This window comes from Argentina silus (assembly GCF_951799395.1).
Source record: "Argentina silus genome assembly, chromosome: 14".
NCBI classification, from domain to species: domain Eukaryota; kingdom Metazoa; phylum Chordata; class Actinopteri; order Argentiniformes; family Argentinidae; genus Argentina; species Argentina silus.
The window spans coordinates 17,436,827-17,448,384 of NC_139668.1; the positions used below are offsets into that span (position 1 = coordinate 17,436,827).

General features: G+C 42.6%; 1 protein-coding gene across 1 annotated transcript; it reads left to right on the forward strand.

Annotated features, from left to right (window-relative positions):
- Positions 1 to 8,981: 8,981 nt before the first annotated feature.
- On the forward strand, positions 8,982 to 10,649 carry LOC310814732 (left-right determination factor 1-like; the record flags this gene model as incomplete). Its single annotated transcript, XM_083684232.1, has 4 exons — positions 8,982 to 9,246; positions 9,399 to 9,642; positions 9,837 to 10,076; positions 10,322 to 10,649. The coding sequence occupies 4 exons, from the start codon at positions 8,982 to 8,984 to the stop codon at positions 10,647 to 10,649; spliced, it is 1,077 nt and encodes a 358-aa protein (XP_083540358.1).
- Between the last annotated feature and the right edge of the window lie 909 nt (positions 10,650 to 11,558).

The window sequence follows — 11,558 nt, forward strand, 5'->3', positions numbered from 1 at the left end:
ACACGTATTATTACGGCCTCGAAGCATCAACACACGGGAAGGGAACATCATAAAAAATACAAATGTCATATTCAAATCTTGGCTGTGTTCTAAAATGCGTTCTTGCACCCTATCTAGAGCGTATAGTGTACTTGATATACGCTCTAGATAGAGTACAAGAACGCATTTTGGAAAACAGCTCTTGTGTTTCTATAAGTCTGTTTCCTTTCTGATCTGGTGTGAGCTTCGAGACGAGAGGGTCCCGAAAAGGCAATAAATAAATATTAAATATAAATATTGCTTTGACCAGAGAGGCAGTAGCAGAGCAGTCGAAGTGGGGACGACCTCCCACGTCCCTATAGCCTTATACCATATAAATAGGAAAGAACTTTTTATTTTTCTCTAACAAGGGATGAATATTGGAGACCAAAGATAGACAGTGGTATGAAAGCCGATGGCAAGCAATGTCATTATGTCTGCCAGTGCCCAAGGAAGTTTGGGCCAGAACTGGCATTTTGATGGTAGCCTCCATCTGTCTGAGTGTTGGCAATGGTAGGGTGTAATATTAGCCAAATCAGCCCAATCTGGGCATGCACATGTTATTGCTTGTGATCACCAAGGTTTGTCCTATTATTACCACATTTGTGTGTTCATATAATGTAATGGTTTTTTATTGTATTTTATTAAGTCAACCGTTCATTTTACACATGCAGTTTCATACTTCAGAATGTGTGAATCGTACAATGTTGCTTATATAACCTCATGAAAAAATATTTTAAAATGTTATTAATGAATATGATACAAATGTATTAGTACAGTACAACCATGCAAGTTGTTATAGTCTAGCTTGTGAAAATCATTCACTTGGTATTCATTCACTTGGTACACTTTAATTGAAACGTATTATTGTTGTAAGAGTTGTGTGTTTTGTTGGGAAAACAAAGATGATAACTTGTCAATGTCAACTTTGAGTCTGTGAAAATGGTTTGATTAGAAATATGGTCATGTTGTAAAAGAATACAACCATTGCTCAAATGTTTAGCTGTATGGGTGTGTATAGCCTAATTATTAATCAGGGAGTTTCTATGAGGAGTCAATATGAAGTCGACATTTAATCCACTGGGCCCAGTATCTCAAAACGTATTATTTATTATTATATATTATTTATTAATTTATTAGTATTATATACTAATTATTTTGATTATCTTTTTGCTCTCCATGATCAGATGATGTCTGCATCTGCCAGATAAATCTGATCCTCGGTCGCAAAAAAAAGAATGCGGATCATTCTAATCCATATTAAAAGTTTTGAAAAACAGATAATTTAGTTAATCTCCAGGACAGCAGGTGGCGACATTGTTTGTACTTTATCTATAGAACCCCCCAGACCAGAATACAGATGTGTGTCGTTTCTTTGCCGAAGAAGAATGTTCCCGATGTCAAAGAGTATAGAATCTTTGCAGATGTGTCGTAGTAATCCCATACCGATGTGATCATCTTTTGGAATGCAGTAAAAGGACGAATACATTGTTTTTGCTCAACATGATTTGTTGACAAAACTAGACAGCTCGATGACTCAAATATTCACTCCTGACAAACGTGACCAATCTGTCTAATATCAAACTGGACTTGGATCAGTGGACGGTGAGTGAACTTTAACGTCAGCTAGGAAAAGCATAGCCACATTTAGAGTCCTTTTGGCTATGACAATGATCCTTAAACCAGCCAGGAACAGTATCTACTCGTGCTGTAGTGCGCGGTGAACATATGCTTGTGTAGGCAGGCTAAAGAAAAACATGAATAGGTCAAAATGTTTAGCTCGCTCCAATTAGAAGTCAATTCTAACAGCCACTTTGTGTTAGTATCAGACATATCAGCATGAATGTAATTCCCTATCCAGTATGTGTGACTGGTCACAACAATAAATATTGTTTAATATGTTCATATTGGTCTAGATAAACCCAGTCTGCAAATCTCCTTCCACACTGTATGCCCAGGGTGCACTGCAGGACTCAGAGATGACCGAGATGCTGGAATACTGCAGTCAAGCACTGGAGACAGATGTCAACATGGACGAGGAGGACAATGACAAGAGGGTATAAATCAGAAGAGGCACAGGAGAAAGCTTAGGGAGATTCTTGTTGAGACGAACCTAACCTCAGTGTCCATGGAGAGCCAAGATGGTCACACACCAGAGGGGCACCCTGGACAACCCCAACAAGAGCCACACACCATTCCAGAGCAGGAGCACCCACACAAGGCTGCATTTCCAGGGCTGGGGAAACCACTTGCCTCACGAAAGCCATCAAGAGCAAAAGAAGTTGAAAAAATGTCAAAGTTTTGCATCAAATTGCAAAAAGAAAAAATGGAGCTTAGGCAGCAAATGTTCAAACTCCAACAACAACTGGAAAAATCTAAAAGGAAATATGATAATCTGAGGAGGATAACAAGCCCTATGGGGAATGTTCAGAGGTGTATGAGAAGAAAAAATAATGTGAGTAAGCAAACACAGATCATGGGGGTTGGATCTGGCTAAGACAGCTCAGTAGCTTATTTTTTCCCGAAATTTCAGAGATCCATTCAGAGGAAACGCTGTTTCATAGGCAGTTTTACATATCCCAGTATATAATGTTTGTGTGTGCACGTGTGCGTATGTTTGTGCACACACGTGTGTGTGTGTGTGTGTGTGTGTGTGTGTGTGTGTAAGTGTGTTTCTTTAGTAGCCTAATGAATTTACTAGACTAGTGTGCACTGCAGGATCCCAAGATGGCATCAGTTAACTTTGACTGCAGTCAAACAGCAGAGCTGGATGTCTTCATAGATGATGAAGAAGATGAGGAGGAGGAGGAGAAGGAGGAAGAGATTGGGGATTGTGACAGCAGAGCCCAGTGTGCTCTGCAGAATCCAGTGATGACATCACTGCCACTTCGTGAGAGGGTGACATTGCAGCCTGAGGACTGCAGGGAAATACTGGGACAGAATATCGTTATTAAAGATGAGAAGATGGAGGACTGTGTTGTTCATGGTAAGATTCGACAGACGGGTTAGATATTTCGACACTTTTCATTAGTGCATATATTACAGTGTAACTGAAATAAGTATTGTTATTACTCATTGTTGCACTGTACTTACAGTAATAACCCTGAATAGCCCTGACCCTAAGTGCAGCGTCACAATGTCATAATCATAGTGTGTGTTAATAACATTAATAATTACACTGTTATACAAGCATTGCAATGTTCAGTGTGACTGTTTTTTTTTTTTTTCAATGTGCTTCCTCTGGATGACTGAAGAGGTTTAAGTGTTTTGATCATAGTGCTGTCGTATAGGATAGCTAGATGTCAGCTTTAGAAATGTTCCTTTCTTTAGGCTGGAAACTGGACTAACTAAACAGTGTTTATGCTGTGTCTTGGTTCCAAGCCACTGCCTGCACACACACTTCATGTTCTGAAAATGTGTGTGTGTGTGTGGTTCATCTTAGTCATTAAGCACTGTGAAAGTGGACCATTTAGATAGAACCATCTTCTTATGCAAGCCAGGAGGAAAGCAGTAAAACAACGTAGTAAGAATTTTGGATTGGATTAGGTTGGATTATGGTTGGATTATGGTTGGATTATGGGCTGTATTTTGAATGCAACTAAAGAGAGTTTTTTTTGTTTTTTTTTCATTCTCACAGGGGAGAGTGTTAACTCTGATCAAGTGGAGGCTTCTTCTTCAAGGGAGCAACAACAGGGGGTTCACGATGTGAAAAGGTCTTACTATTGCCCTCTATGTGAGAAGAGATTCAAAAGGAGTTCCCATCTTCAAGAACACCTGCGATCTCACAGCGGAGAGAAGCCTTACCACTGCCCTGACTGCGATCGAAGTTACGCTCGGTCGCATGATTTAAAGATACACATGAGGAATCATTCTGGAGAGAAACCATACCACTGTTCTGACTGCGAGAAACAATTTACTTGTTTGAAAACACTACAAGTTCACAAAAGGATACATATGAAGGACAAACATACTGGACGACACAAGCCTTTCTTCTGCTCTCAGTGTGGGGTCAGATTCAATGACTTGCAGGCCTTTGAGAGACATCAGACGACACACACAGCAGAGAAACTATACAGATGTTCCTCCTGTGACAAGACCTTCAAGAAATTGCAATCATTGAAATCACATGAGCATGTGCATACTGGAAGGAAGCCGTACTCCTGCAGTCAATGTGGGAAAAGCTACACCTCTAGGCATTACTTCTTAAAGGTGCATATGATGTCCCACACAGGGGAGCAGCGTGCCCACCAATGCCCTAACTGTGGGAAAAGTTACATCAGCTCTTGGCAATTGCGAAAACACCAAAAACAGGTACATAACACAATCAAGTCTATCCTGTGCCCTGACTGTGGAAAGATGTTCAAATATGCTGCCCTTCTCAAAGCACACCAGCGAACGCATACCGGAGAGAAGCCGTTCTCCTGCTCCGACTGTGGGGTGAAGTTCAGTTCCACGTCGCTCCTGAAGCTACACCAGGAGAGGCATAGCGGCGAGAAGCTTCATCAGTGTTCCGAATGTGGAAAACGTTTCATCAGCAAAAACGACCTGTCGAAACATCAGACCGTACACACGGGAAGGAGGCCGTTCCGGTGCCTCGAGTGCGGGAAAGCGTTTGCCCGGCGGACTCACCTCAAAGACCACGTCCGTTTGCATACCGGCGATAAACCCCACGCGTGCTCCGACTGCGGGAAGAGTTTTTACCAGCTGTCGCACCTCCAGGTTCACCAGCGACACCACACGGGAGAGAAGCCGTTCTGCTGCTCCCACTGCGGGAAGTGCTTCTCTCAAGCCAGGTACCTAACGATGCACCAGCGGATCCACACAGGCGAGAAACCCTTTGTCTGCTCTGACTGTGACAAGGGTTTCTCCCAGAAAGGGCAGCTGAACCTGCACAGGAAGAAGTGGCACGATAAACACAAGTAACACTGCTTTAAACGGGCAAACAGTCCAAACAATGACCGAATGACTCCATCATCGACCCATTTCTGATCTAGTGATTTTATGTTGCTGAGCAGTGTACAGGTGGTCCCACAGCGGTACCACAGCCGTTGTGTCCTTGAGCACGGCACCTAACCCCTAATTGCTAACAACCATGCTACACTGCTGTGCCCTAACCTCTGTGTATGTGCATTTGTGTGCGGGCTAGCTAGATGTATCGGGGTATGCAAAAACAAACTATTTTCCTTTTCCCTGTGATAATGAACTATAAAGTAATGAGCGTTAAAGTCAAGTTGGGCTTTGGATTTATTTTTTCAGTCAGTCAGACACACATACTGTAAGTATACAGTACCAGTCAAAAGTTTGGACACACCTTCTCATTCAATGGTTTTTCTTTAATTGTATTACTTTCTACTTTGTAGATTAATACTGAAGACATCAAAACTATGAAGGAACACATATGGAATTATGTAGTAAACAAAAAAGTGTTAAACAAACCAGAATATGTTTTAGATTTTAGATTCTTCAAAGTAGCCACCTTTTGCTTTGATGACAGCTTTGCACACTCTTTGCAAGGTGTGTCCAAACTTTTGACTGCCACTGTATGTCCCGTCTCTATGGCTGTATTCAGTGATTTACTGTGACAATATTAAATATGAAATGTTCTTTCTTGTGCATTGGGCAACATTTCTACAGTGCTGGTTCTGGCAAGCATACACACATGCGCGCACACACACACACACACACACACACGCACACACACACACACACACACACACGCATACACGCACACACACACACCTTAATTGATTCATTTCTGTGGTCTAGTCTTATAAATCTCTCTATTGTCCAGGCTGAGGTTCCCATGCAGTGCTGATCAGACAAGTGGGTGAGGTAGGGTGTCCATAGTAACGCCCTGCGTTAGCCAGGTGATAATCACCCCTTTCATCTTCACAGAGATTACACAGGATCATCTACTCTGGGCAGGAAACAACCCCAGAGGTTAGAGTTTCGCAAAGACATGGTCAAGTCTCAGAATAGGACCATATGTGTCATATTCCCCCAAATCCATCTTATACCCAAGTCATTAACCCATGTTATATCATACATATGTTTTACAAGTTGGCAACCCTTTATACATGTGTAGTAGCACTGTAATTACTGAAGTAAGCTATAGTGTTAAAATGTTGTTAGATTTGAATTAATTACATAGTATGCAATTATGCATTAATCAATGTTATATGTAAAAGCATGTTAATATAATACAAACATCCAATTCATCACGTTCTTAAGAGAGTAACATGTATATCAAAATCCCACTCTCAGTCAACACGTTAGCCATAAAAAGCACTAACATCGTTTGATCAACTAAGCCCACTTCAAAGCATAAGATATTTCTTAGAAATAAAATGCTGTGAGTAGCTGAGGCTACATTTATTTCTGGAAATTATGACAAGACACGACCACCTTCATAAAATGATAAGTCTATTAATGGCGAAAAGTATGAAAAACGCACTGGTCTTTCTTTCTGTTGTCATACTACGCCAGCTCTGGGAGTCTTCATTAACACCTGTGCTGTTGATTGAGGTGGACCTGCTGATGTTTGATTAAGTGGATCGTGGTGTCTGTTTACTTTTACCCGGGGAGCTGCTGTCAATAGGCAGGGGAAGGAGGGGAGACGGCTCCCTCTCACACTCCGTCTCGGTCACTTAATTGAGCGATGTTGTGTATTGTCATTGCCAACTGCTCTATCGCCAAATCAAAGCAATGGGACGTGAAGAACATGGGATCACCGCGACCTGTTACAAATGTCACTGATTAGAGACGAAAGGTGTTGTTATAAACTCCGTATGGTCTGAAGGGCCGAAGCTGCGACCTCTTCGTTTTGCGCGCTATGAGGCTCCAACGGTCGAACGGAAATTATAATTTATAGGTTGCAATTAAAATACATTTCCATCCTAGGCCTGTTATTTTAGAAATTAAGTTTATAGCCCTGCGATGTAACTAATAGAGCCAAATAATTAATATGGAATAACCTATTTTTTGCATGTGTTTAAGGGGCCCAGTAAGAGTCGGACCTGGTTAATTCTACACTAGGTTTACAGCTTATTGTTTATCTGATCCAATAATAATGACCAAATGGCTTAACACTGTCAATACAATGCATAATACAATAATAAATTACTAAATGCATTTAGATATTCAGTTATTAGTGTAAAAAACACTTTTACCCTAACCCTAACCCTTAAACCAAATACAGTATGTAGCCTATTACAGTGAACATTGACTTCTCAACATCTCCATACATGAGCACAACCATGTTCAACACAATTATTCTGAAACATCACTTACACCCCCCACCATCACCTCATCAGGAGACAATTTTATCTAAGACATTTATATGTCTTTGAATTTCACTTGTGGCTCTTGTTCATGAGTCTAGACGTCCAATATTATGTCCCTGTGTGTGTGTGTGTGTGTGTGTGTGTGTGTGTGTGTGTGTGTGCGTGCGTGCATGCGTTGGTGGGTGGGTAGATGTGTGTGTGTGTGGTGACAGCTGATGACACAACATCCCCTCCCCTGGCCCACCCTGGCAAACAGACACCGCAAATAACATCATTAGCACACAACACAAGGAGAATATTTGGTTTGGCTGTCTGACTGCTGTTCTATTATAAGCTCTTCCCCTCTCTCTCTCTCTCTCTCTCTCTCTCTCTCTGTCTGTGTGAATGTGTGTGTGTCCCCTCTGTCTGATATGCCAGGCCATCGTCCATCCTCCAGCCCCAATACACAACCTCAGACTGAGGGGGCTCTGTCAAGGGGCCAGGCGGCCTGAACTGCTAGTGTTTGTGTGCCAAAAAAAGACCCTGACCAGCTCCTGCAATAGAAACATATAATCAGGCCCTTGCGAGGAGGGCTCCAATCCACATCTCTCAGCACACACTGGGATTACTGTCTGTTTGTTTACAAATCTCTCCCCTAGGGGACAGCGAGGGACAGCGAGGGAAGCTCAGCGCTCAATACACATGTGTCTGTTTGACCTGTACCCCTGGGGACTACGAGCAGAGTGACCTACAGACTCATAGCTAGACTAGGTCTCAACACACTAACATCACCTCCGTGTTATTGACAGTCTGAGGAGAGAGATGGACACACACACATATACACACGCATCCACCCATGTGCGTGCACACACACACGCACACGCACACACACACACACACACACACACACACACACACACACACACACCACACACGGGGATTGGTCAAGGGTCTGTAGAACAGAGGAAAGGCTTTGACGGTCAGTGATGCCCATCAATTTACTGCCTTGAGATCAAGTAGGCTAAGAGTGCTCTAATTAGACCAATATTAGATTATGAAAACTAACTTTGAGGTAATTGCAATTGAGTTATCAGACAAGATAAGACATAAGATAACTGCCCCTCGCAGTTAATTTATTTGGAAACTGAAAATGTTCTTGAGCAGACTCAAAATTGATCAGCCCTCTTTTACCGAAAAATGCATGTACAAGTTTGCGTAATGGGACAATTAACATATTATGTCAATAAAGAGACGTGAAATGTATTCTGAGAGTAGCCTAATCAAAACATTGATACTCCTTTGGTGTGTTATTCTACATAGGTTAAAGAGGGGATTATCGGCTAATTAATTGTCTTCATAAACACCTCTTAACAAACGTTCATGTCTAATCCACCCAGGTTTTCAGATGAAAATGTGGGGACATTGAAAATAAGATGAGTGTTTACCTTTCATGAACAAGTCCCATCGTTACCTGTACAATGGTAGCAGGCGGCTAGGCCTATTAGTCCTTAAATGGGGCGTTACTTTGAAGTGTCTCCCGTGCGTCCCCTCTCTCTGATGTCTGTCGCCACCCCTTTGTGTTGTGTGAACTGTCTGTCAGGATGTCTCAGGGCCAGTGTATATAAGGATGGTCAGAGGCCGTGAGTGGAGAGGTATCTTTTAAACGCTAACGGACACACGGATTTTACTCTCTTCGCTGAAATGGCTTATTTCATGTTCTGGTTGCTATGCGCCTTTCCCATCTCTTTGACACACGGCTTCAGTCAGGACGAATTGAAAGAGGCAATGCTTGAGAAACTGGGCCTTAAGGAACTGCCCAGGATCCATAAAAGGGATTTGGAGAACCTGATCATTCCGACGCACATCAGGAACAAATATCTGTCCATGCTGAAACTGCACCAGAAGCGTAGGCGCCGTTCCCTTCCCAGCCTCGCTGGGATTCTGAGGGGCATCCCTGGGAATGCAGGTAAAGACTGATAGAATAAATAGTTGATTTGTAATTATGTTCTGACTATCCTTAGTATTAAAGTACGCATGTGCAGTGTGGATGCACTCCCAGCTGCGAGGTGTGTGCATCATGGTGTCCAGATGCTGACAGTGCCCTTTTCTTCACTACAGATATCTCTGGAGAAATCATGTATTCCGATGCCACCAGGCAGCGTTTAGTGTTCGATATGGACACCAGAATTCCGGCCAATAGCGAAGTGACCATGGTCGAACTCAAAGTCTTCAAGAACGCCCCTCGCAAACTGCCGGTGGTCGGGAAGAAAAGCCACCGGCCAGTCAACAGCGCGCGAGTCAGCGTGTACTGGGTGGAGATCCTGGCGAACGGCTCGAATCGCACCTCACTGGTAGACTCAAGGTTAGAATCGTAATGGCATAATTTTACTGATATTATAATTGATGGTAGACATATAGCCTAATGGATATCATTATTAAGTATAATAGGCCTAGGCCTTTTTTATGTTATTACTCTAGGACATTGTTATTCAATTTCACAACTAATATGTTATGTGAGGTTCCATCATTCATTGCTCCTGTTTCTCCTTCTATCAGGTTGGTGTCAATCCACGAGACCGGGTGGACGAGCTTTGACGTGACGCAGGCCGTGAACTACTGGTCGAAGGGACTGCGCGAGACGCCTCTGCGCCTGGAGATGTGGATTGAAGGCGAGAGACCGGGAAGTCACGCGGCCGAGATGGCAAAGAGCGTGCGCTTCACCGCGCAAGACCCCTCGGACAACACCATGGGAAAACCCGAGCTCGTGCTTTACACTCTAAATCTGGAAGAATATGGGTAAGCCTGCGTGGACATTAGCTTTTGACACTGAAGTCACATTTTGTAAACAAATACGTAAAGGAACCACACAGTTATGGTCTGTAATAAAGGCTGCATTTTTTCCCAATTAGATTTGTGAAACCTCTATAGACGTATAAACTGTATATGGCATTATGATGGGCTTCATGTATCCACCCAGCCCTCATCCCCTCAAAGCCGTATGACAACACGCTAACCTCTGTCACTTTCTTTCGCTAATTAAGTTCCCAAGGTGACTGTGAGTCCAGCAAAGCCAAGGGCATGTGCTGCAGGGAGGAACACTTCGTCAATTTCCGGGAACTCACATGGACTCAGTACTGGGTCATAGAACCCGCGGGGTACCAGGCGTTCCGATGCGCGGGAGGATGCAAACAGCCAAAACGTAACTATGGCTACGGAGAAAGGAGATGCATCGCCACCGAGAGCGCGCCCCTGCCCATCATGTACCTGGTCAAAAAGGGCGACTTCACGGAGATAGAAGTGGCTGAATTTCCCAACATGATAGTGGAGAAATGCGGATGTACAATGGACAATGTAGGCCTGTCTGTTTGACAATTGGAAATGTGTTTTCTACAAGTCCGGGAGATATCACAGATAAGCATAAAACACAGAGTACTTTTGTATTTAAACTTAAATTATATGAGTGTGTGAGTTGTTGTTTGTGTGATTTGAATAGAAGAGGAGACAATATCTCAAGCATATCACTTGTTTTATGAGCACTTAAATGTAAATATGCAATTTATATAACATTTTACATTTACTCCACAAGATAAGAGAACATGGAATATATCTTCTTTTTTTACCATGATTATATGAACGAATTGTATATTTTCAAAATAAATGTATTTCCTTCACAAAAGCCTAATTCATTGTCAATGTATACATACGATATTTTTTGTAGGCTATATGAATAGCATATTGAAAGGAAGAGCCAGAGAATATACACTGTAGCCTCATGAAGGCAACAACTGTCAAGAAGCAGGTCCTCTGGTCATTACAGGTGTGGTTGTGACACTTATTCCCTATAATTAGAAATCCTCCACTAAGCCGTTCGTCCTTTGTTATGTAGCCGACCCAAATCCTCACCAGGTTGTCTAGCACGGGGCTTCCGACGGTGTTTAATTGGGGATTTGACTATAGACCACGAATCCACAACAGTGAATAGACGATCAGCTCGACCAAAGTAACCGTGGCAAATTGCGCACGAATGGCGGGCCTATAGAAACCTATTACGCGCGAGGACAACAAGGCCTACACAAATGGGTATTCGTTTCTTATGCAAATACGCACACTTAACAGTCTCTCCTATTTAACAATGTCACCTCTGTTTTTTCTGTTTTATTTTCATTGGCTACTTGTATAACTGGTAGCTCCCGAAGCTGCTGTCAAAATGTAGTTCGTTTGAGTTTGTTCAAGCCGAAAATGTGCATTACATTTTCAAACAGCTAATATACACTCACC